Here is a 25,431-nt window from a genome sequence, read left to right as displayed (position 1 = left end):
TCTACAATCAGAGAAACATTTCTCGTGTGATTCATTGAAGAAGTATGTTATAAGTTCTTCGAGCGCAGCTGATTAAGCTTACTTGGCTAATCTTAAATCTTATAGAGACCTGTCTAGAGTTTTATGGCATTCACGCGTGTTGTACATCATAGGTCTAGGTCTAACTAAACATTACATGCAATCACCCAAACACCAGTCAGAAACCTTCTCTCAAAGAGGCGTTTCCAGTCACCAATCAACAACAACAAAATTAGTCTCCATCTATGCAGGTTGTAGTGAATTTTTTTCCTGGTCAAGCTTAACCTGTTGGCGTGTTTCGCGGATCGCAGCGTGCGTTTGGACTAGAGGGAGTGACTGTGCCTTTGCACGTCTAAATTATATAGTAAAAAAAAACGTCAGATGACGAAAGCGTGCATTTGAGCGGAGCGTGCTTTTGTATGGCGTGCGTTTAGGCGGATACTACTGTATTCATATCAAGCGTAAACCAAAGGCTTTTGTATAATACCAAAGGCTTTCTCAAGTCAGCAGTTTTCTCTTTATGTTTTGGGTCTTCAGAGCTGCTTTGACCTAGATGGCTGTTCCATTCACTGCAGCAACAGTCCCATTGACCACTGCAGAGACAGTCCCATTCATCACAGCTTCAACAGTGGTATTCAGACAGGTTGCCATATCAAAGGGGGTCTCAATGACCAACAGTCCTAAGATGGTGAGAAAGAAATAATATGTTAATATTCCCACTACTACATAATTACAATATTCATATAAAAAGATACATGCTTTTAAAAAATTCCTGACAAGCCTCCATCAGATGGACTTTACAGTGATGACTTAACAAGTTTCTGGCACTTAAGACTTGTTAATGTAGGCCTACAACAAATCAAATACCTATACTTATTACAATATTCTTACACAAACAATGACAAAACTACTGCCAAATCCATCAATCCCCTTTTCGCCACAAAAGTGGTATGATGTATGTGAACCAAATGTTCAACTATAAATCATTGCAAAAACTTGTTTGTCCTTCAAGAATGCCACCCAAAAAACATTTGTGGAAAATGTATTTTCTCAGGCCTCAAATGACTGTCCTCAAAATTACAAAGCAATTTTAGAGAAACCTTTTCATGGTTGATATGGTGATAATAAAATTATGCTTAAATAATAAATTCTCAGTTCAGAGAAACCTTTTTACAGTAAATATAGGGAAAATAAATGCTTAAATAATAACTTCTCAGTTCTAAAAGGCTGCTCATTGTCCGTAGTATTATTAACGGCATTCGTAAATACTGCACACCTTGAACAAAAGAAATTGTTAACAGCAGGTTCCTAAGTGGTTTTTTTATCCAGCATAAAAATATATCAGATGTCGAATTTCTTATAATTTGTTTAACATGTGGGCTAATCCAAAGTTCAGGTCCATGCAGAGTAAAAGATGATTTGAAACTACATTTAATAGGCATAACAATGTATCAGAACTAACAAAATCAAATCAGGAACCTCCCATATTTCTATTAGTGGACTCACCAGCCACACATGCAGTCAGGAGGTTTGTGACGATGCCACCAAGCAGAGCAGTTACTGCCAGCTGAGCTAGGTCTCCCAGCCGGTTAGGAGCCATAGGGCCCAGACCTCCAAGTTGGATACCAACGGAGCTGAAATTAGCGAACCCACACAGAGCATATGTGGCTATAATCTCTGAGCGAACCTGTCATGAAATAAATAAATATACTAAGATTTAATAAATAAAACCACACAAAAAAACCTGAAGTGACTTCCTGCATTCACACCCTACTCAATACACTTACATTCTTATTTTCCCGTCAATCATTTTCTTGTCCACTTTTGTCTGTTTAATTACATTTGTTACCGGTACTGCCTTTCTCCAGCTACTACAGAATTTAAACAACCCAAAACACCAGTGCAAATATGTATAAATTAAACACAATTTTTTATGCTGACTACTGAGACAAAAACAATTGTTTGTTTAAATAACTTGCATGCACACTGTAAAATCAGAACATTACAACAACAAAACCCTAGCCGGTTCAACCATTTTGAAGTCATAAACTGATATGAGCAGCTGGAAGAGGGAATTACAATACCATATTCCACAACATTGTATTTCACTATTTTTTTTAAAGGTTTAACAAATCGAGGTATTGACTTAGTTTTCCTGAATTCTGTATACAGTAGGCTTCGCCTATAACAGGATCACCAAGACCAACGTATCTCCATTATAACCAAATCCTGATATAGTAGTGGGGCCCACTGTATTGACATAACAGGGAAAACATACAAGATGTCACACGGAATTTTCATAAAAGAGACAAGTGTAATAGCAACATATTCTGACTACACTTACAGAAATTACTGTTCCGCCACGACATAAAACCCGATTGTCAATAAAACTTGACAGTTTGTCATATGCAATAAACTCGTTGAGGAAAGTCTTGATTCCAAGCAACTCGGCAACAGTTCCAGCATCTTCCCACTCCACACCCATGATGTAAGCCAAGGGCATCAGCACAAAGGAACAGATCACCTGCAAATGTAACAAACGTTTCCATTGCCAATAAATGATGACATGAACAATTTCACGACCACATAAAACCAACCTGCCGGCAACCAACAGAAACGTCTGACACCCCCAACTTTCTTTGCGTCTTGTCTTATTTACTTTTTGTTTTAGTAGTGGTTTTACGGCGCTCGCAACTGCATAAGGTCATATGAGTGCCAGAAGATAAGAAGTGTTACAAGAGAGTAACACACATAAAAAAAGAAGAAGGGGAGATAAGGACGACAGATGTTGGATAGGAAAGAAGGAGCAAACTACACCAGAGCACGTGAAAACCACTCACTATCTTGACTAAACAAACTTGATTGAAATACTGTAGACATTACCACAGACTGCCTCTGTTTATAATTATTATAATATTGCATTTAATGAATCCGTTAATTAAATCTAACAGACAAAAGCAACAATATTTTTTGTTTTACCTCAAAGCTTAGTTCAGGGAGGCACACAAAGCTTCCAAGCCATGAGATAGTATTGTTGACGAAGTACTGGAGGGCCACAAAGGCTATGAGGTTAGCCGCGACGTTGGCTACCAGAGAAATGGCAGTAGATGCGCCTGCAGCAGCCGCTTCAAGCACATTGTTGTAGACACTGAAAAATGAAACCGAGCAGCCACATTTAAAAACTGACCTTTCAGAGGAAGAACTTGACCTGAAAAATCATTTATCCGACAAATTAAAATCCCAACATGATACCAACAGCACTAATGGCTTGCCTGTGGGAATGAGGAAATTGATTCCACAAAACACAGTCTTGTAATTCTTACTTTGCACAGTTGCTTCCAGATGGAATATCGCAACAAAACTTTCAAGCAAAAGCATGACACAGAAACATTTGGCCCAGCCACACAGATGAGCTGACACTGCACCATTGGCATACATTGTGGTAAAGAACAATATAATTTTATCGTAATTACCGGTGAGTTTCTGAGATTCAAAAATTCATTATATTTGTGTTACGACTCCGTGGAATCAGTCACTTGTCAGTTCTTGGCCATGTGGCGTTATTGGTATCATCTAAAAGCTTGTTCACTTACCTATTTTTCGATTTTGAAAAATACCTGTCGATAAGAAGTCAAGATATTTGAGATTGCAGGAGGTGGGGGTCGCCTGGCTTTAGAGGTAAGATTAACGAGAAAATGGCCGCCAAAGCTTGGTCAATTCCATACTGAAAATTTACATGTTTTGAAACTTGAATCAATGTTTTTTTCAGTAAAATCCACACAGAAATGTGTTTTTAAATAAACATTAAAGGTGTTGAGCCAACCCCCTCCCCCCCCTCCCCCTAAAAATGGCCCATCTGCCTGGAACATGCCAATATCTTAACTTCATTAGTTTTATGAGTGCCTAATTCAACACGAAGCCTCACATTTCATTTGTAAGATAAACCTACTTCTTTTGCTCGATTGCCTCCTTCATTTTTGCAATTTTGCTCCGGCCTAACTCAGGATACAGTATTTTTGAAACAGCAAGGGCTGTAGGTGCATTCATGACGCAAGCTGTCAGTAGATGAGTTGCTGATACCTGCAGAGAAAAAAAAAGTTCGAAACATCATACCTATGACAGTTGACAACAGATGAATGGCTTTTTCAAAATAACCAAACATTTTAAAAAAATCAATTTTGTTGCTTTAAAAGGGGAAAGTATACAACGGATTAACTAAAAGCATCATTTTAGGGAAGAAATTTTCTCTTCATCAAATATTAGTCCCAAATGCACAAACTCCACAGTTATTTAATTCTAATCAGCAAATATCATATGTGTGTCCCTGCCGGTCAATATCAGTCATATGAAGGAAATTTCAAAACTGAGTTAACATTATTTTAAATAACTATCACCTTTTCACTACAATTTAAAGCAAGAATGAAGTAAATATGACAGTATTTGACGAAAATATAGAACTTTTAATTGTGCGAGGTGAGGAAACACGAAAAGGAGAAAATGGCCTCCGAAGTTGAGCAACATGTTTCCATAGCAATGGGGGTCATAGAATTGAGATAGAGACTTGAAATTTAGCAGTTATCTTGGTCATGCCACAATAAGGTAACATACAAAGTAGAAAACTATTCATTAACAGAGAAAAAAAACTTATGGACCAAAATTTTTGTTAACGAAAATAGAATTGACGTGAAACGCAACAAAATATTAGCATTATACTAGGTATCAGACACTAAATTAATTTCAAAGTAGCTGTATGTCAAATTCATCTGTTTCATATGAAAGGCCTATGTCTCCTGAGAATTTTAGTACTTTACTTGTATCTCTCAGTCAATGTTTAAGAGAATGGAAACTGTTTCAATTTAACATAATAATAAAATATTGCTGAAGTCGCTAACTGGCTGCAACCCCATGTTTGACAGATAATAAAAGAGTACCAAGTGCACCAAATATCTCTACATTATTTAAAGAGTGCAATCACTATAACATAGAAATGAAGCCTAATAATTTTCAAGACTGTGAGTTCATTACAAATCAGTATTTTATTGCCTCAAACACGATGATCTGTCGTTATTTCAATAAAAACACCCACCGTTGTCTCGGCTGGCGTCGCTCAAAACTGTAGTATACTGAGTGCTCCCGATAGTTTTGCAGAAGGATTCATGCAAAATAATTCCAAGCCGATGACTTTATTCTAATAGAAAAAGTAATGTTCTTTCTATTGGTACCTTTTTTAGCCGTTTAAAAAAAACATTTCGTGTTAAAAAGGATTTTTAAAAACGTAGACCCTTTTTTTTCAAGGTTTTCTATCTAAACGCCAAAGGTAAAAAATAATAACCTCGGGAAACCATGCTCAAAGCTGTATAGTTCTCCGCCAATGGAAAGACGGTATTTAATCATCAATCTTTCTGCAAAGCATTCGAATGCATGGGTGTCAATTTTGAACCGGGGTACCTCGCATTCCGACCACGAGGACCTTCCCTTTCCACGGCGATTCTCCAGCTCCAAATACCCGGTTATACAAACAACTTACACTATTATAACGAAACAGAGATCTTAATTACCCCCATTTCATCAAAACCACACGCTCGGAAGGCCGCAAGTCGGCTTACGTCAAAACCACACGCTCGGAAGGCCGCAAGTCGGCTTACGTGCCGTGTTTACGCTACACACACACACACACAAACACACACACACACACACACAAACACACACACACACACACACACACACACACACACACACACAAACACACACACACACACACACACACACACACACACACACACACTCACACGCACGCAAACATACACACACATACAAACACACCAACGCACATACACACATGCACATAGACCGCCTCGTTGGCCTCTTGGTAAGGAGTCCTCTCTGAGAGATCTAGAGGATGGTTATAATTAATCTTTTAAAAGCACTAAAACACAATAAAAACGAATTTTTAAATTCATTCCAAGTGTAAAACTGAAAGAGCAACAGACGATAGCAGATAGCAGGGCACGCCCACACAGTCAGCTGTTTACGTAAACAAGCTTGAAGTGAGCTAGAAGTTACCGTTTTTACTCCGCTTTACCAATCAGAGTCGTTTACATTTCAGATCATTCATGCTCGAAAAGGGGTCAAAATCTAAAAATAATTGCGAATGAAGAACGTTGGAGCAAAGATTTTCCACTAGTGAAGAATCTTTGGTTGAAGCAAAAGTGGCCATGGGGTAATGGTTCTAAAAATAATCTCACAGCTACACACTAGCAAGGTCCAAATTCCTTTATCTCGTCACCCAAGCTAACAACAAACCACACACACCTCCAAAATAAATAAAAGAAAATATTTATAGCCGATTATAGTTGTTTATTTTTAATCATAAATGAAGCAGAAGACATCAAACGTTCAATAGATCCTAAAAACAAAAATTTCATGGAAAGTCACTTTTTTGCCCTTTGAGCCTCGTAGCTGATAATAGCACAATGCGTCATACGACTGATATTGAGCGGGGCAGACAGATATAAAACTTCTACACCACTGCTATCAAAACATAAGCTGCTAAATTTGCAATTAGATAGAGCAAGACATACAATGGCATAACTACATCACCTAATCTTTCATAATAGCTGCTGATTTTTCAATTGGACAGAGCAAGGCATAAATGATAAAACTACATCACCTACCCCTTTCATAATATATGCTGCCAATACAGCACCAGCTATGGTGCCAAACCCTCCAACCATGACAGCATGGAGTTCAGAACGTGTCATGAGAGCCAGAAGTGGACGAACCATTATTGGTGCCTCAGTCTGTGGGGATAAAAAGACAACTAACCTGTTGATCTAGTGTAAGAACAACGTTAAAGACTTTTTGTTAAAAACCAAAATATAACACTTTTTTTTACCCAGCTTGGTAACTTCAAACAATAAAGAACGCTATTATTCAAAAGCAGTAGTTTCCTCTCTTTTCACCAAATGCTTATTCTTGCAGACTTGGAATCCCCACAATGAAACAAATTCATGGAGTAATGAATACACTTTTTTCTTGAGGGCCTTGGGAATAGGTATAGATTTATCAATTATATATACAGTTGACCTTGGACACCACACCACAGGCAAAAAAAGGTAGAACGTTTATGCAAGCTGAAAGGTTCATTTTACTTCCAGGAAAACAAATTAAGTGGATTACAAGGAATTGGGTTAAACATATAAAAAGCAGTAACACTTTTCATTAACACATATATGTGAGGCAGCATGGAAAAAAGGGCGCTCGACAAAACTATGGAATCAAAGAAATCACTATTTTCTCTCTAATGTTACCTCTCATACCAAATGATCCCCACCTCTTTCAATCGCAAATATTTCAATTTCTGTTCAAGAGAGAGATGGCTTTTTTCGTCTAATGCAAGACGAACAAGCCTTTAGATGATATTAAATAACTCTTTATGCCCAAAAACTGACGAGAGCCTAATTCCACCACGTCGTGACACATATATGATCTTTGAGAAACAAGACACAGACTAAAAGATCCTCGTGCAATACCTAAACGAACAGAAAAGGTCTTAAATTAAGGAAGTTGATGGTACATAAATATGATGAAGCAAAGGCCACGAAATTCAACATCAACAAATGACGAGTCTTGCACTTTACATTCATCTGCATACTAAATTATTAAAACTGACTAAGTATAGGCAGAAGGCCATATATCCTTTCTCACCTGTCCTACAAAGATGTTCCCTGCAGCACACAAAGACTCAGCGGCTGTGGTGCCCAAGGTAACTCTCATGACAAAGGCAATTTTGCCGATGATGGCTTGCATAACACGAAGGTGGTAAAGCATTGTAATTACGCAGCTGAAGAAAATTATTACTGGAAGAACCTGGAGAAGAGAAGCAGACATATTATTTCATTTTACTCTGAGTCTAATACTAATATTATTATGTGTATATATTTTTACCACAACAGAGTAAACATTCAGCATTATTACTATATTAGTAAAAGTTGGTTCATGACTACAAAATACTCTGATGACAGTCTGCCCGTTGAAGTATGTTCGCAAAAAGTCATAAGCATCACAACTGTGCAAATATTTAGAGCTAGCGAAAATAAATAATGTCATAAACAATCAGCAACAGAAGTAGATATATATATATATATATATATATATATATATATATATACATATATATATATATATATATATATATATATATATATATATATATATATATATGCAAACCAATTTTCATTTCTATTTTGCCAGCATTTAATCTTTACCTTTGATATATGGGACATGACATCCGCCATTCGGAGAGCAAATAAGAGAACATTTAATCTTTACCTTTGATATATGGGACATGACATCCGCCATTCGGAGAGCAAATAAGAGAAAATAACAAACAAACAAACAAAAATACCAGCTATTTAAGATATGGTGGGCAAAAAAGTATACACTCAACTGGATGCGCTCTAACTGATCAATCAAACGTTGTCACCTTAAAGGCAAAGACGCGATCACTCAGAACTGGATGTGCTCTAACTGATCAATCAAACGTAGTCACCTTAAAGGCAAAGACGCGATCACTCAGAACTGGATGTGCTCTAACTGATCAATCAAACGTAGTCACCTTAAAGGCAAAGACGCGATCACTCAGAACTGGATGTGCTCTAACTGATCAATCAAACGTAGTCACCTTAAAGGCAAAGACGCGATCACTCAGATGTTGGCCAAACACAAAAGCTGCCCCATATTCGCTGTATCTGAGAAACGTTGTGAATGCCTTTCCAACAGCATTAAACATGTCGTATCCTTTGTCCCATTTCAAAATCAGAGTGGCAAAGTAAAACTGCAGTGCAAAGCCACCGACAACGGGCCTCCATTTCACCTGAAGACAGAAAATGTTCCATCAAAAAACTAATGACTAATGTATTACTACAACCTAATCCTTAATCAGTCTCTAGTGGTTACATTAAGTTTTACCAATGTGAAACACTTTCAAAGACCAACAGTTCATTCGTCAAAATGTTAAAAGGCTTTAGAAGGCTGAAATAGTTTTGTTTCTTTAAATCAAATGTATCCAGTTTGATTCTCGTACATAGATTTATGTCAGACTTGATTATGTTGATGAGAAGAAAAACACAAGGTTTTTTCATACTATAATGAGTTTTATATTTACCTAAATTACCCAATCCATCTGCCTTCATGAATTCCTTTTTAAGACTGATCGTAAAACTAAGAATTCACCTATAAATTACCCATGGAATATACATCGAATTGAATCTGGTGAAAATGTGTATGAACTTTTTTTTGACAACCACCTTTGTCTTGACAAATGGGTCAAAAACCCAAAACCTGTCAAGAGTTAGTTTGAATATGAAATTGTGAGCAAAAATCAGAGAAGTATTTGATAGAATTGTGGAAAGAAGATAGAAAGTTTACAAGCGTTTCAATCATTGCCTATGACATTTCTGTTCATATATTTATGTGTAGGACTCCGTAGCATGTCCGTTGTCCATAGTGGGTCCATTTCCGGGCTATTCTCCGTGGCGTGTCCTTTTTCTTATTTCGCAAATCATTTTTATTTCGTGTGCTGTGCCCACACTTTCGCACCAGAATTGTTGCACGCCGCGGAATGGTTCAAAATGTTATTGCTATAATCATTTGTTGTTTTAAGATTCTTCTTCTACTTCGGTTCTACCCCCCCCCCCCCCAAGTGCTTGGAATTATACTAAATGTTGCCATTATGAGTGCAGTGCCAACAGAGAAAATGGGGGAAAGCGATTACCATTAGTGAACCAATCAAAGTGAACCCTAACTTAACACACAGAGAAGAAGGGAGTACAAAATAGGAAAAGGACACGTTACATAAAGCAACCCGGAAATGGACATGCTACAGAGGAAGGACACGTCTCGATGATTAAATATTTCAGAGAAATTTCATTGGTTTGTCTGACACATTGATTATTTACATTTACCAACAAAGACTCCCAACACAATGTCATTAAAGTCGTGTAATCTCCAGTGCAAACATACTTTTCTTGGAGCTCTTGAGCAGAGGATCAGGAGGCATACTAAACACACCCAGCCAAAGAGAGAAATGAGATTTGATGGTCTTTGAACAGCTGACACGATGATGATTGCAAGAATGCCCAAAATAGGTGCAACTGCCAGGATCCTGAAAGAACATTTGTATTGTATCAGGTATAGATTCAGGCCAGTCACAATGCAAGCACTGAAAGGAAAAACAAAAATGTCACTCTTCTCTTGGCTACTGACAAATAGTTGTTGCAATATTTTACCCCTTGCAAAAAGATTAAAATAGATTCTAGCTTAGATAACGCAAACTGGTGATGATGCTACTTTTTCCATTCTCTCTCTCTCTCTCTCTGACTGAACTATGAAATGTTTCAAAGACAAAAACAGTCAAGAGTGACTCAGAGGGGGTTAAATCATTTTGGCTGCATTTTGAGTAATATGTGCTGCAATAACATACCAAATGTATACTTTTTTTTACCCCACACCAATGAATTCAAACAACAACAAAAATAATTTAATAATAAAAGTAAAAGACGTTTTATATTCTTGTTATGATTCAAACGTTGCGGCAACACTACCTACGAATATGTTGGGCTGGAGACATGGATACATTTCCTTTCTGCCCATATAAGGCTGGTAGCACACCAATATAATATGCAGAATAACAGACATCTGCTATTGAACGCCTCTTTTCTCTTACACACAAAACCTTAGATGATAGATCTTCAAAGAAGGCTACACCTGCTCCCTCTCTTGCTCCAAAACCCAACATTTCAGCAGTCAAATAAACATCAAAAGCCAGAATAAAATGTCACCACAAAAAGGTATTCAAAGGCCCAGATTCTTTTTTTTTAAAGAAAAAAAAGAAAAAAGAAAGAAAGAAAGAAAGAAAGAAAGAAAGAAAGAAAGAAAGAAAGAAAGAAAGAAAGAAAGAAAGAAAAAAAAAGAAAGAAAGAAAAGCTTCAAGGTTTCAAGAACATGACTTACTTATTATTAAAAGTATACATTATACTTAAAAGAAAGAAGCTAACTCGAAAAAACTAACCATTTCAGAATGTGCCAGTGGTTACTGATACCCTTGTTCAGAGGTACAAGAACTGACTGGTTGATGCTATCTGAAAACCTTTTCTTCACAAATGTTATGATGACAATGAGCAGAGCAGCAACTGTGAGACAGATGAGCGGCACAACATCATGGTCCTCATCGCATTTGTGGATGGCAGCAACAACCAACGCCCAGATAAAGTAACCTGCATATGCCATGCACAGGATTGCAAGCACTATCTGTCGAACAACAAAAAAGACAACATTATCAATCTTGCTTGTGTTTTTTAGTAATAGTTTTTAGCACTTGCAACACAATTAGGTAATACATACATACATACATACATACATACATACATACATACATATATATATATATATATATATATATATATATATAAGTAGCAAAGATTGCAGGTATCACAATCAGGTCATATGAGTGTCAAAGATTGCAGTGAGTTATAACAGAGTAACAAACACAAAAGGAGGAGAGATAAGAATGATAGATGTTTGACAGGAAAGAAGGAGCAAAACACACAACTGTACCCACGAACCAACACCCATTATCAATTAAAACTTGTACACCATATATATAGAACTGCGGTACTTAAGCAGCATAACAAACTATAAGAACAACTATGTTGGCAATCCATACAGAACAAATCATTTAAAATAAATTTAAATTTAGAACAATTTATCAGAGGAAACATCCTCATTTGTTGAAATTTCAAAATAACTGTACAAAAGATTTAAACAACTCTGGCCCTTTAAACTGCACCCCCACCCCCTAAAATACACACACACACGTCACACACACCATTAACAATACCTATATTGCTCTACAAAATGCATGACTCACAAGTTCTCAAAAACGCCAGAAAATGTTTGGCAAGTGGGTGCATGAAGTGCTTGTTTAAATGGAAAAAAGACAGGCAAAAGAGAAGAAAAGAATATACTGAAGACATGACTTAAGTGGGAAATGTTAGACAGGAAGGTAACAGAGAAAGAAGGTGAAATGAACACATACCCATTTTAACTTGGATCCACAGTAATCTCTCACAAAACTTATGACTGATGATGGCGGGTTTAAATCTCCATCTTCATCATCATCAACGGCATCCAGCTTGTCTAAAAAAAAAAAAAAAACAACTAAGAGCCATGCAGAATGAGGTGCTAATGATGAAACAAGAGACATGTGGATGACATACTGATGGGACAAACTGCTAATTGACCTGTGCAGCTGTCTGCCAGTTGGCTGACACCTAACCACACAGCAGCAATGACGTAACACGGCAGCACACCTTAATGTCAGCGTGGGTGCTCTGTTAATTCAGTTGATAGCATGCTGAAATACGGAGCAGAAGGCCTTATAAGTTCAAATCTCCTACCGGGCATTCTGGAACTTGGGTTGTTTTGTGAAGTTTTCAAGACTCAATCCGTATGGCTCAGTTCTGTCACAGACAGATGTTACATTCAGATATCCCGCCTCTTAAATAACTTAATTAGGAGGTGTGCTGATAAAATGAGTTAGTCCTCGAAATCCACAAGCAGAGACATGAGCCAAAAATCAACACGAGGTTCACGTTTGTAGATTGTCAACTGAAACCATATTTAATTTTAACAAGCTTATTTTATTGTTTCATACTTTAATAAATTGTAAAAAAAATTACAAAAGCGTGATGTACAGATTTTTAAAAAAAATACCGTATACAAATTTATCATGAACCTTTATTGTAAATGTCGACACGTACCAAAAGTATAAAAGTCAGAAACATGGTACCAAAAGTAAGACATTTAGTTCACAAAATTGTTACAACATAATTATCTAATGGCACTACATTACAGTGCATGCTATACTATAAAAGTAGGCCTACAGCTCACCATCTTCAATGTCAATCGTCAGGTCCGACTTCTCATAGTCCCCAGGGCTCAGCTTCTTCAGTTCATCAGATTCACTGCTGTTGGGAGTGGAAACATCAGCAAGCCGTATGCTAACTCCAGAATCACTTGGTCCTGGGGTGTGAGCCTTCTTTGGGAAGCTTTTTGTAAAAGACATCTTTGTGTTCTAAATCAAAAGCAAACAATATGGGTATATATACAGAGAGAAAGAACAAGAAGCAGTTGAAGGCAAAAGAAATGAAAACAAAGTTCCATTTATAAGTAATACGTTATTGTTTCATTGTAGAAAATACCAAGGTGACAATTTGTTTTCTTATTTAAAAAAAATATATATATATATATTTATAGCGTACAACCTGAAAGGATCATACTTATTAATAAGGCGATGGCAAGTGATGGTTCCTGAAGAAATAAAGACTGGCTCAAACTGCTAGGGGTAACTGCCACAAAGCAACCCACATAACAAAATAAACAGTTGTCTAAGACTAAGACAGCCACTCGTGGTCCAGGAGAAAAGATACCGTCTTACAATATTACAATTTTTTTTTAACGACGTCTGGAAGGAAATAGGGAGTGACCATTGGTACAGGGGACTGTCTTATACAGGTGGCCGTTAGAGCAGGTTTGACTGTATTATGTTATGTTGTCCATCTGTAAACAGTTCAAGTGAATCACAAAGCCCCCAACATGTTGAAAAAATCAATGCCATTGCTGATTGAGGTGTTATCCACCAAAGATTGCGGTTGGTGCAGTGGGTCTATCATTAGGTCCAAAGGGACATTGTGGTAGTTTAACCCACACCCACATATTATTATTGGCCTAGCCTATAGTATATTCTTTTAAAAAATTTCATCCGGGGGACAGACATGGTATTTTTACGTGTGAATTCAATTTGTTTTCAGGTGAGGGTGGATTGTCTCTGTCGAACAGTCTGTCATCAGGAAAGTCTCACCTTGGACAATAAATCATTAGCTAAGAAGGCTTCTATTTGAAGCAACGTTTCAAATAAGGTTTCCTCACAACAACGGGCCACTGCTTTAAGTCCTTCACACATCTCTTCAGAACAAAGAAAAAAAGTCAGGCAGAATGCCAAGGGTGTGCAGTTAAGTTCAATATTTAAGACAATCTCTCTCTCTTGCCCCTTTTAACTCCCAGTGGAGCATAGGCCGTCAACAATATTTCTCGAAGCTGCCCTATGCATCCGTTTCTAACTGTTTCCATGATGTCCCCGCCTTTTCCATCTCCGCACGTACCACTTGCCTCCACGTCATCTTTGGTCTTCATTTCTTACGTTATCCTTGTGGATTCCACGTCAAAGCCTGTTTGACGATGATTGTCGGGGGTCTCCTCAGGGTGTGCCCAATCCATTTCCATTTCTTCACCTGTATGTCTTCCTTTATTGGCCTTTGGCTTGTTCTTTCCCACAGTTCAGCATTAGTCGATTGTACCACTTGATCCCCACTATCCTTCTTAGGCATCCATTTATGAAGCTCTGCAGTTTCCTTGCTGCTGATGTTGGGAGCCTCCATGTCTCTGAACCAAACAGTAGGACAGTCTTCAGGTTTGTTTTGAAGACCCTCAGCTTGGTGTTCAATTCCACATCCATATAATTCCTGAGGATGATGGTTTTTGGATTCTGACCTTGTGGTCTTCGTCTGTTCCCCCTGCCTCGTTGATGACACTTCCTAGGTAGGTGAAGGACTCAACATCCGCCAATGGTGCCCCTTGCAGTGTGATAGGAACGTTCGTTTTATCCATGTGAATATGGAGTTCAACACTACGGGAGAAGGACCTGACGCGATATGTCTGGGCTCGACTGTGAGAAAGAAGTGCCAAGTCGTCGGCAAATTCCAAGTCTTCCAACTGACTGGAAAGGGCCCACTGTATGCCACCGCGTTGTCCCGATGTTATCTGTCTCATTATCCAATCCACTGCTAATAAAAAAAGAAAAGGCGATAACAGGCATCGCATCCCTGTCTCACTCCTGTTTTCACTTCAAACGAGTCTGTCCGCTGCCCCCCAAGCAAGACACTGCAGCTCATTCCCTCATACATCTTCTGTCAGGCGTGCGTTGCTGCTGCCAAGGAGGTTATACATGTACCGTTATGGAGGCTGCTCTGTTGGCGGCGAAGCCCTCTATTGCAACGGAACAATGGTCAACCTTCCCTGCGCGCTGCCCGACTCTCGAACTGAAATCTAGATATCTAGGAAAGAGAGTTTTATTCTGAGGTCCTTGAGATTAGAAAAGTCACTAGACTTATTTTATGTTTTAAAACCCATTTATCTCATTACTATTAATGATGTCAAAATATAGATGTCCTAGCGGCTCCATATTAAAAAAGAAAATCTTGTGCCTGCTTTAAAACAACAGCAAATAACTTCTCTGTTAAAGAAATATGGTGGGTCGTTGGCGGGTGCTCTGGTGTGGTTTGCTTCTTCTTTCCTCTCAAACATCTATCGTCCTTATCTCCAATTCTTCTTTTTTATGTTTGTTACTCTCTTGTAACACCTCTAATTTTCTGGCGCTCATATGACCTTATACAGTTGCGAGCGCCGTAAAATCTCTACTAAAACTAAAAACTAAAAGGAAATATGAAGGAAGGGGGGCGGGTGTAGTGTAAAGAGTTTAAGCCTCCTTTAATAGATCTGAGCCGGGTTTAATCTATTATGGTAGCCTCCACCTGAAATCCCATCGTTTATGATCCCGGTTCCCCTAATACGGGGTGCCCTCTACGGACGGGATCAGCCGATTGGGCCGATCGCCCGACTCGATCGCCTCAAAAACAAACGTGTTTATTTTCAGTTTCAGGCGATCGAGTCGGGCGATCGGCCCGATCAAGCTGTAGTGGGCACCCCGTATAAGATTCCATTGTTTAAAGAAAAAAAAAGAAACAATTCCCCAAAAAACAACAAATTTCACTGTACAGGAAAGACCCCACTCCGGAGTCTGAAGTTCCTGCATTTTAGATTATGTTTTACTGAACAAAAAAACCTTCAGGGATCATCCGCACTCATACATACATACGGTCACATCTCCGCTCTAAGTTTCTCGACGAGTGATACAATGTTCACCTCAGGTGAAGGGGCCTTACAATATAAAAGGATCACACCAAGGTGTGAACTTTTAGACGATTTTGATTTCTCCGAACATTGACCTACAGCATCAGCAAGGCGTGATTCGGTAGGCATCGAACTGTGATTTCATCGGCGCTTTTGTTTCCCTAAACATCTATCCGAATTTGCTAGACAGATTTTTGCGCCTGTTCTCTGGGACTGTCCGATCGCCTTTGTGTAATGTAGAGCCAACCTTTCATTCTCTGTCCACATATTATTGTATTTCATATCGGCCTTTCGTCGGACACGCCGTCGCAAGTGATGTCGGCCCCAGGACGGCGGGCCAACCTACCCATTAATGCCGATGGCGATCCTATGGCGAACCGTCGGATTTTTGTCCCCACTCCCCCCCCCCCCTCCATGCCCTCATCCCTATTTCACCCCCAAAAAGGTATAATTTTAGTCGGCCCCACCGAGAGCCATTGTCCATTCATGTCCTGATCCTAATTACTAATTCTGAACTTCAGCACTGTGGTTTGAATCAATCTAGCATCTGCGTTTTTTGGTCATTTTTTTGTCCAAAAGTTCCCAAAAGTTCCCACAAAAAGTGGCAAAAGTTGCCCAAAAAGTTGCCATTAATTTTCAAGCTTTCAACTCTCTGAGACGACGTATACATGTATAGCAATATGCCGATAGAGGTAACAATCTAAAGCACCAGAATTTCTTGTGCTCTGTTTTAAGCATTCAGAATATCATTGTAGTCACTCACAGGGGAAAAACAGTGAAAAATAAAGATTTCACAATAGAATGAAACCAAAATTAGAACAGCACGGATAAATAACCACAAAAATTAACAAATAAGGGCGCATGTCCACCTATCCGAAGATACGCTGCTTTAACCCTAAACGTGTGTAATTCAAGAAAAACTAAGCCTACAGGATATTGCATGTAAATTATGGAATCACACACAATTGGGGCGTGCTACAGTCAGTATTCGGAATAGGTGGAGACACGCTCTAACGTTACACATTTATATTTCTAAAAGAGTAAGAACAGCATTAAATTAAATGACATTACGCTATATAAACACAAAAAAAGAAAAACAAATCACCTGAACAATTTTAAGAAAAATTAACACACCAACAAATTAAAACACAACAAAGAGGTAAAATCATAGATGTACACTATAGTACTAGATACCGTACGCCCCTCTCTCGCCTTGCTGCGCGATGGCCACATTTGACAGCGGCGTCCGCCATGTTTTTTGTGGCAAGTTGTGTGAAGGAGTTCATGCTAAAGCAATGGGCTAGGCATGTTTTCTCTCTCTCTCATACGCGATAGGCGAGGCTTGGTTCTTGTTGTTGTTGTTTTTTTTACATGGGCGCCGTGGCGTACTATATCTAAATTACTAAATTGCAATAATACGGCGTTCTTTCTACAACTAGATCTACAAATAAATGTATTATTAAATAGATAGAGATAGAGATATGGGCTTTTAAAAAAAAGAAGAAAAAAACCCCAACCTTTATTTGTTCATCAGCACTTTATCTACGAGGTGGTTTATTTCTTATTGATTGAATCAAAGCGTATAGGGCCTATAGAACTTTTTAAAAGAAGTATGAAAAGATGTGGGTGTCATGGGAACCTCCTATAACCACCCCACCCTCTTTCTCCTCCCGAATCCCAATACCAACACCCCCCCCCCCCCCCCCCTGCCCCCCTCAGATATATGAGTTTGCCATTAAATTAAATGAGGATGAGCCATAGGAAAAAAAATTCCAGAGTTTTTCAGCATTTAGGTGTAGGAATGCAATGAAGCTCTTGATAAAGCAAATTCAGCCAAACAAATGATGAATACATGTACTGGTATTTTTAAAATCGAGTTAAACTTTCCCTTGTGACATTTGAACAGGAAACTATTTTTCATTCATATGTTCACTTTTTTAAAAAGTATACTAAATTATAAGTAGTGTTTTCATATGTCGGTATTAAACTTTGGTTTATATTGATTTTAAGAACTAAAGAAGACCGTATACAGCACTTAAACTAAAGCTCCTCCTATTGCTGTTTTAAGTAATTCTAATTTTGGACATTAGTAAAGCAACTGTGACAACTCTGGGCTCACTAAAGATTTTTTTAAAGTGAACTTAAACGTTGTTTTGTAGCCTAGTCAATTGTTTTTCTACTCAGTGTAGTGATAACTGAAACAAAAACCTTTACTAAAGTGTTTTTGGACAACATTCAATAAAACAAAACAATAAAAAGTACACTGTTTCAGTTTGATAAAGAAATGTCCTGCCCATTGTGAAAAAGATCTAGCTGCTAGTCAACCTTAACTTCACATGGCCCAGAACCTTACTGATGGCTCTTTATGTTTTAAAAAAGAAACCCGGAGTGACTATTTGTGTCTATGAGACATATTATGCGCTAAAAATAGATGATGTAGTAAAAGAAAACAGACATCACTGAACTGCCTGACAGAACCAGTAAGACGTTAATCCAGAAAGGGACAAGAAGTTTCACATGCTTGCACCTTTAAGAGAATCGCTTTGAATCAAAACATAACGTTAGAATCAAATAAAACACGTAAGACTAAGAGCAGAGACACGCCCACTCAAATGTAAACAAACTTTTTAGCCACATTAAAAATGGCCGCTAACAAACTCAAATGTGTCCGTGTCTCGTAACCTCGTACGGACTCTAGTTTAAAAGGAGGTAACTCTATGGGTAAAATAAAAAGACACACAGGAATATAAATAGTATGTAATGTACAATAAGTTTATATTCTCCGAATGAAAATAGATACACAGGGGCATATTAAAACTTATCAAAACACATGTCTTATATGTTATGAAGTAGCTTTTTTTTGCGTGTCTTTTTTGAAAATGCAAAAATCGCGGCCGCCAGATTCTAGATCAATCCTAACATTAATCAGAAACAGACATAGCAACTATGATAATAAAATAGATCGGGATGAAATTGAAGCAAAAATTAAGTGAAGAGAATCAGATTCAATACATGTAATTAGAATTGGAAGGAAAACATACTTAGAAAAGGATAGCCCAGCAGTGGTGGTGGGTAGTGAAGGGCTTACGGGCTTGAGCCCCCCAACCCCCAACCCCTTCCCACCCCAACTCTATCCCTTAGTTAATGGAAGTTTCTTAAATAACGAAATAAGCAGTTGAAACCGTTATGATCGCACGCAATGAACACACAGTGATCAGCTTGGCAGCTAGCCCGTTTATCCAATCATTGTTGTCACCGCTTACAACTTTAGTAACCTAACAGCCAATCAAATGTCGTTAGGGCTCAGAAAGAATAAGCCGGTTCCCACGCCCGTTTTTAATGAAACTCTTCTTGTAAAAAGGTAGAAGACTTGAAAAAAAATAACACTGCACTGAGGGCTCACGCAGTCCCAGCCCTGACAATGGGGTGAAAGTTTACGACGCACTTTCCCCCAGTGAAACAGTTACCTATGCGCCCATTGGGCCTTTGTTAGGCGCGTTCTATTTTCCGCAACAACACGACCCAATCCACCTCAGACACGGTGTGCGTTTGTGCCGCTGAGATTTAACAGTTATTAATTACATCAAACCACTTTTGAGGCAACTTTTTCATCAGATAAAAACTAATTAGAGACATTTGGAGGTGAAACGGCTTCGTCCCCATCATCCAGAAGAATTTAACGTAGAACAAAGAGATTGAAGACAAAGGTGACTCTTCTCGTTTGAATGATTCTCAAAATGCCGTGGCTCGCCGCGAGTATAGAAAAATCATCACTGTTTTGTTCTTATAGCTTACTTTTTTTGTGGTAAAGAAGTGGAAGAACCCTAAGCCCCACCCAAATCTTGGTCCACCCACCGCCACTGTAGCCCAGACCAGGGGATGAACTGAAAGTCCACCAGGAATTATATCTAGAATCTAGATCTAGATCTAGGCTAGAGCTAAACCCATCATTTGCTTTGCGCATTGGTTTTGGCCCACTGTAACTCATTAAATTTATTGTTAGGCCTGTTAACCAATAGATATAGATATTATAACCTATTTCTTTTCAAGTGACTAGTCTGGAATATCTAGATTCTAGATCTAGATTAGATTCTAAGTTCCAGATTCTTCTGATCAATAATGATAATCAACAATAATAAAACTAAAAGGGTATTAAATTTTAAACTCTACTTTCACGCCCGAGTCACCCGTTTCACCCGTCTCAGGTTCAGAATCAGTATTCTAAACTTCTTCATTTCAGTTTTAATCTAGATCTAGTGTTTTACATGAATAATTTGACTTAATATTCCATCGCATGTTATTATTAATCTAGTCTATGAGATAGAATCTTGCTATGATGGCTTTAATATCATAATATGACTGGTTATCAGATCACTAAATTCATATCGTTCTTGATGAATCATGGACTTGGCTGTGAGTAGATCCATCTAAAGTGCCGAATGAGAATGTGCACTCATTACCGAGTCGGTTTCATAATACATGTACTAAATCTAGCATCTGCGTTTGTTGCCATTTTCCCGTCCAAATGTCGCCAAACGTTGCCACAATAATGGCAAAAGTTGCCATTAAAAATTGCCATTAATTTTCAAGCTTTCATCTCTCTGTGACGACGTATATAGCAATTTGCTGATATAGGTAACTTAATCTAAGGCACCACAATTTCATGTGCAGAATCCAGAATATCATTTGTAGCCACACAGAGTGTTAAAACGTGACAAATAAAGGTTTCACAACAGAATCCAAAAAAAATTAGAACAGCACATAAACAACCACTGAAATTAACAAATAAGTGCGTGTGTCCATGTACCCGAAAATTGGCCGTTTTAACCTTAAACGTGTGCAATTCAAGAAAAAGTAGGCCTACAAGATATTACATGTAAATTATGAAATCACACACAAAGTCGGTGGAGACGCGCTCTAACATAACACATTTCTATCTATCTATCTATCTATCTATCTATCTATCTATCTATCTATCTATCTATCTATCTATCTATCTATCTATCTATCTATCTATCTATCTATCTATCTATCTATCTATCTATTTATCTATCTATCTATCTATCTCTCTCTCTCTCTCTCTCTCTCTCTCTCTATATATATATATATATATATATATATATATATATATTACGCTATATAAAAACAGTAAAACAACACATCAGAACAATAACAATTTTAAAAAAATAACACACCTACAAATTAAAACACAAGAAAGAAGGAAAAATCAAAGAGAAACAGCAATAGAAATAGTATTAAGGTACTTATATTCTTCAAGTAAACAATAACAAATCAATGTGGTTTCAACAAGTGAGAAAGAGACAAAGTGAAGCTGAAGTGAAAATGAACTTTCTTTCTAAAAGTAAAGAGGTTCGGTTTCTTTTCCTTTTCTTTTTTCTTTTCTTTTCTTTTTTAAAATATTTTTATTCCCTGGCAGTAGTTTTGTATTTTTGTGTTGTTGTTGTTTTTTTAATGCAAAAATCGCGGCCGCGATTCGCGGACCATAAAATGCCAAAAATCACGGCCGCGATTCGCAGGTCACGGCCGCGATTCGCAGGTCACGGCCGCGATTCGCAGGTCACGGCCGCGATTCGCAGGTCATGGCCGGGATTCGCAGGTCATGGCCGCGATTCGCAGGTCACGGCCTCGACAAACGCAGATGCTAGATAATACATGTCTGTTGATTTAGAGTAAATCCATGACTAGATTATGTAGTCTACTGATATTCAAAAGACTACTCACGTGTAATTGCCAAGATTCCGTCTACAACGTCAACACTCAACAATCTGGTTGCTCAATAATAAGTAAAGCTGCCTAGAATTTTGTCTTCTCTTGCTTTCGTCCGTTCGTTCGAGGCGAGACCACGCGTTTTCTGGACTAGATATCTAGGCCTCGGTTAAGTTGCATTTTCTTGTAGGACCTCAGCAAACGAGATTTTCGTAGAAAATTTTCAGATAAGCTTTTGTTGCCTGGACTGTTTCCTTATAGTTATGGAAACCCGCACAGCCCACGATATGAAGACTTTGTTTATACTATACTTGGAGTTGTTTTAGCATTGCACTTCTGGTAAAATAATTCCTTATATTTTATATAGGTGAAGAAATGGAAATGGATAGGGCACACCCTGAGGAGACCCCCGACAAGCATCATCTGACAGACTTTGACGTGGAATCCACAAGGAAAACGTAAGAAAGGAAGACCAAAGATGACATGGAGGCGAGCGGTACATGCGGAAATGGAAAAAGCCGGGTCATCATACTAGAAAAGGATGCACAGGACAGGCTTCGGTGGAGAAATGTTGTTGATGGCCTATGCTCCACTGGGAGTTAAAAGGGGCAAGAGTGAGAGATTTCCCACGTGAAATATAGGCCTGAGCTGATGATTTCTCACACGTGAAATATAAAAAAATTGCAAAAATTAGTGCGCTCACTTAAAGTAAGAGATATTTTCAATAATATTTACTGCTCTTATGTAAATCTTGCCCAGATGGCAAAAATTAAAAGGCAAGACCTGCTACTTAAGCGGGAGGTTGCGTGTATAGGGGGGGGGGCTGCCGTAGGGCGTTAAACTTTCAACTAAACCGGCACCAAACGGTAGCCTATTTTAGCCTATTTGATCAAGGAGATGAAAACAAGAAGGCAGAGAAAAAGAAGAACACTGATCAATTTCATTTTTCTCTCATGGATGAATTGAAATATTTTGTTGTTGTTGTTTTGTGTTTTTTTTTGGGGGGGGACCCCTAACTAATCGAATATTGGCTTCTGTAGAAATATTAAGAAAGTACTAGATCCAGAGAAAATTTTGTAAAATTTTCATGAAATTGAAAGAGAAAATGTTTTCAACTGCGTGGAAGTGTGCATCCATGATTATTTTTTTCCCTCGGCCTGATAACTCGAGAATTTTGAACAGTTTTAAAAAAAAAACCCAGTTACCTTGAAAAAGATAAAAAGACAGAAACGCTTGTTGAATTATGCTCATGAAAATCTGTACAAAAAATTGCCTATTTATTTATGAGTACAGTTCAAACATTAGTTTTACAAGCGTTTGGTGGCTGACGCCATTTAGAATTAGAGTTAATAAGCAAACTCCTGAATCAAATCACATGCGCATGTGCAAGATTTGTGATAACACTGAATCGACAGCTGACTCATTGCTTAGGCATTGTGTTCTCCAAACACAAAGTCTACGTGTGCATACGAAATATTTTTCTTGCATTTTCCATTCTGGGAAAACAAGCGATGCTGTTGTGATGTTGAATAACTGTGTTAAAAGTGCAGCCGAATGTATGCAATCTTCAGGGTGTTAAAAGGTTTAAAAAGTGTACATCCCAACCACCATTGTTAGATGATGAATGCTATGATGCTAAAAGGCAAAAATACAAAGCGTTACATAGATTTCAATTTCGGACTCAAATGAAGCATTAGATAACCACCTCGCTTTGAAAAAGAAATTCAAAAACCTCTGTAAACTTAAAAAATCACAGTTGATCAATACATTTTTACAAACTCAAATTCTTATTCAGAATTGAAGCGCAATTCGAAAGATTTTTTTGGAAGCAAGTCAATATCCTATTCTGTAAAAACCCGGTAACAAAGAATATAATCAAACACAGAGAAGGGTATGTCTATTTTGAGAAATTGCTAAACCCTCTCTCATGGTCTTTGAAGCCATCGAATCAGATTTTTTAGACCTTTGAGGTTGGCTATTGTGCCGGAACCACCTTATGTCTCTCGATGTATTTCGATTCGACACCTAGTTGTTGTCAGATGTCCGTGTTTCTTTACACTGGTAACTACGCATAGAAAACGTTTCGGCCGTAAATGTTACAAGCTTTTAACATTTCCATCCTTTTTTTCAGTAATTTCTTCAGATCTAGCTGATATCACAAATGCATGTACACTAATGTTTCATTCTTGATGAGATTTGCTGTTAAACCTGATACTCTATTCTTTTGTGTTCCATCACGTTGCCCACGTTCCCTCCTGTTACTGTTTTCTGTCCTGTTACCGCCCCCTCTTTATATTCAGAAATTCTAGAACTTTGTTTTAAAAAGTGAGTATGGGATTAGCTTCATCCTATTGCTGAAAGTAATAGAAATTCCTATGATCACAATGTGTTTGATCTTAGAGTTAGAATCACAAAAGGGGACTCCAAATATTTTTTCGATTTCTACATGTGGCACTTTAATTCCAAATTATTTTCAATGGATTGTAATATTGAAGTGCTTTTTATTATTCATCTGATAAATAGACCTGGTTTCACCAACATGATATTGCACCCCACTCCCCCTCCAAGACCTATTTCAGTAAAACAGCGTGGTAACAAGAGAGAACATTTAACCTTTAAAAAAACCTGACTTCGTAAAATTGTGCGAAATCAAAGAAACTAAAAAGTGTGTTCGGGCGTGTATTCGAGGTGCGTCGACATTGGTGGAAGGGATTAGTATTGCATATGAAATGAAAGGAGAATTATTTTTATCTCGGCAATTGACGATTCTCAAATCAACCGCTTCAAAATTAACAAGTTACAGAAACAACAGATTTAATCATCTCTTTCACAATTAATTTTTAATTAATAAAAAATTATTCCTTTACACTACTTTTCTCACAAGGAACACACCATAGATTTTACGAACAAACAATTGTCCTATTACAATTCCGAATTAGAAGCTTGAAAGTGTTTCGAAGATATTAAAGATCACAACTTCATGGCTGTGGTTCTGCATAGCCAAGTATACGACCTCTTCACCTCCCCTTAGCCTACAGTAACTGGCCACTTGTGATTCACTTGTGACGTCACTCCATTACAGTAACCGAGGCGAGCTTATTCAAGGAGTATGCTTTTTCAACGAACGGCAGTTGTGCCAGAGAGTTTACAGTAACATACATGTAATCAGTAACATACATGTAATACTGTTAAACTCACTGGTTGTTCATGCACAGGCCAATGCTAAAAAAAAAAAAAAACGCACACGCACACACAAACTCTACAATTTTTTTCGGAATTATTATTCCAGAATGTTGTGATTTGGAACCGACACAATTCATTCAAAATGAATTTGTTTGACATAAAGTTCATAAAGAGGAAACTTATTTTTGAAAACGAAAACGGCTTCAAGAAAAAATACTTATAAAGATAAAATGCACCAATTAAAAATACGGAGTGGCTAGTTGCCCGATCTGGGGTGGCTAGCGTTTTGCTACTCGAACGAATTCAATCGATTAGCCTGACGCTTCTGGCACGTGGCGATTTCTGCGCATGTTCCGGGCGAACGAATTCGGTCGATTAGGCTAGCATAATGTGGCTTCTGGCCCCTTGAGGATTTTTACGCATGCTCCGTTAAATCGAGTGATCATTCGCACAAGATTCAGTCACTCAGTCACT

At 38.0% G+C, this 25,431-nt stretch overlaps 1 protein-coding gene across 3 annotated transcripts; it reads right to left on the bottom strand.

The window, feature by feature from the left end:
* Nucleotides 1-249: 249 nt before the first annotated feature.
* Nucleotides 250-24,898, bottom strand: LOC101862226 (solute carrier family 28 member 3). Of its 3 annotated transcripts, none has more exons than XM_005089023.3 (13): nucleotides 24,667-24,898; nucleotides 12,970-13,153; nucleotides 12,116-12,216; nucleotides 11,090-11,328; nucleotides 10,042-10,183; nucleotides 8,702-8,893; nucleotides 7,726-7,887; nucleotides 6,693-6,818; nucleotides 3,968-4,098; nucleotides 2,998-3,166; nucleotides 2,363-2,542; nucleotides 1,525-1,705; nucleotides 250-698 (listed from the first exon to the last, which is right to left on the bottom strand). In XM_005089023.3, exons 1-13 carry the CDS (start codon nucleotides 24,667-24,669, stop codon nucleotides 568-570), a joined length of 1,941 nt encoding a protein of 646 aa, XP_005089080.1. In that variant the 5' UTR covers nucleotides 24,670-24,898; the 3' UTR covers nucleotides 250-567. The 3 variants fall into 3 exon arrangements, with proteins under 3 accessions (XP_005089080.1, XP_035829708.1, XP_005089085.1); XM_035973815.1 differs by lacking the exon at nucleotides 24,667-24,898 and adding an exon at nucleotides 21,790-22,142; XM_005089028.1 differs by lacking the exons at nucleotides 12,116-12,216; nucleotides 24,667-24,898 and having other exon boundaries at nucleotides 12,970-13,046.
* Nucleotides 24,899-25,431: the final 533 nt, after the last annotated feature.

The sequence above is a fragment of the Aplysia californica genome, unplaced genomic scaffold (assembly GCF_000002075.1).
Source record: "Aplysia californica isolate F4 #8 unplaced genomic scaffold, AplCal3.0 scaffold00002, whole genome shotgun sequence".
Taxonomy (NCBI): Eukaryota; Metazoa; Mollusca; class Gastropoda; order Aplysiida; family Aplysiidae; genus Aplysia; species Aplysia californica.
The sequence above is the reverse complement of the archived record's forward strand: the minus strand, read 5'-3'. Positions and strand labels throughout refer to the sequence as shown.

What these genes read in the sequence shown, in the direction of transcription:
- LOC101862226 (XM_005089023.3), bottom strand. An exon ending in GCTCAAGAGCTCCAAGAAAA is followed by an intron (nt 8,894 to 10,041) that starts GTATGTTTGCAC and finishes TTCTGTCTTCAG; the next exon opens with GTGAAATGGAGGCCCGTTGT. An exon ending in GAGGCAATCGAGCAAAAGAA is followed by an intron (nt 3,167 to 3,967) that starts GTAGGTTTATCT and finishes TTCATTTTTCAG; the next exon opens with TGTCTACAACAATGTGCTTG.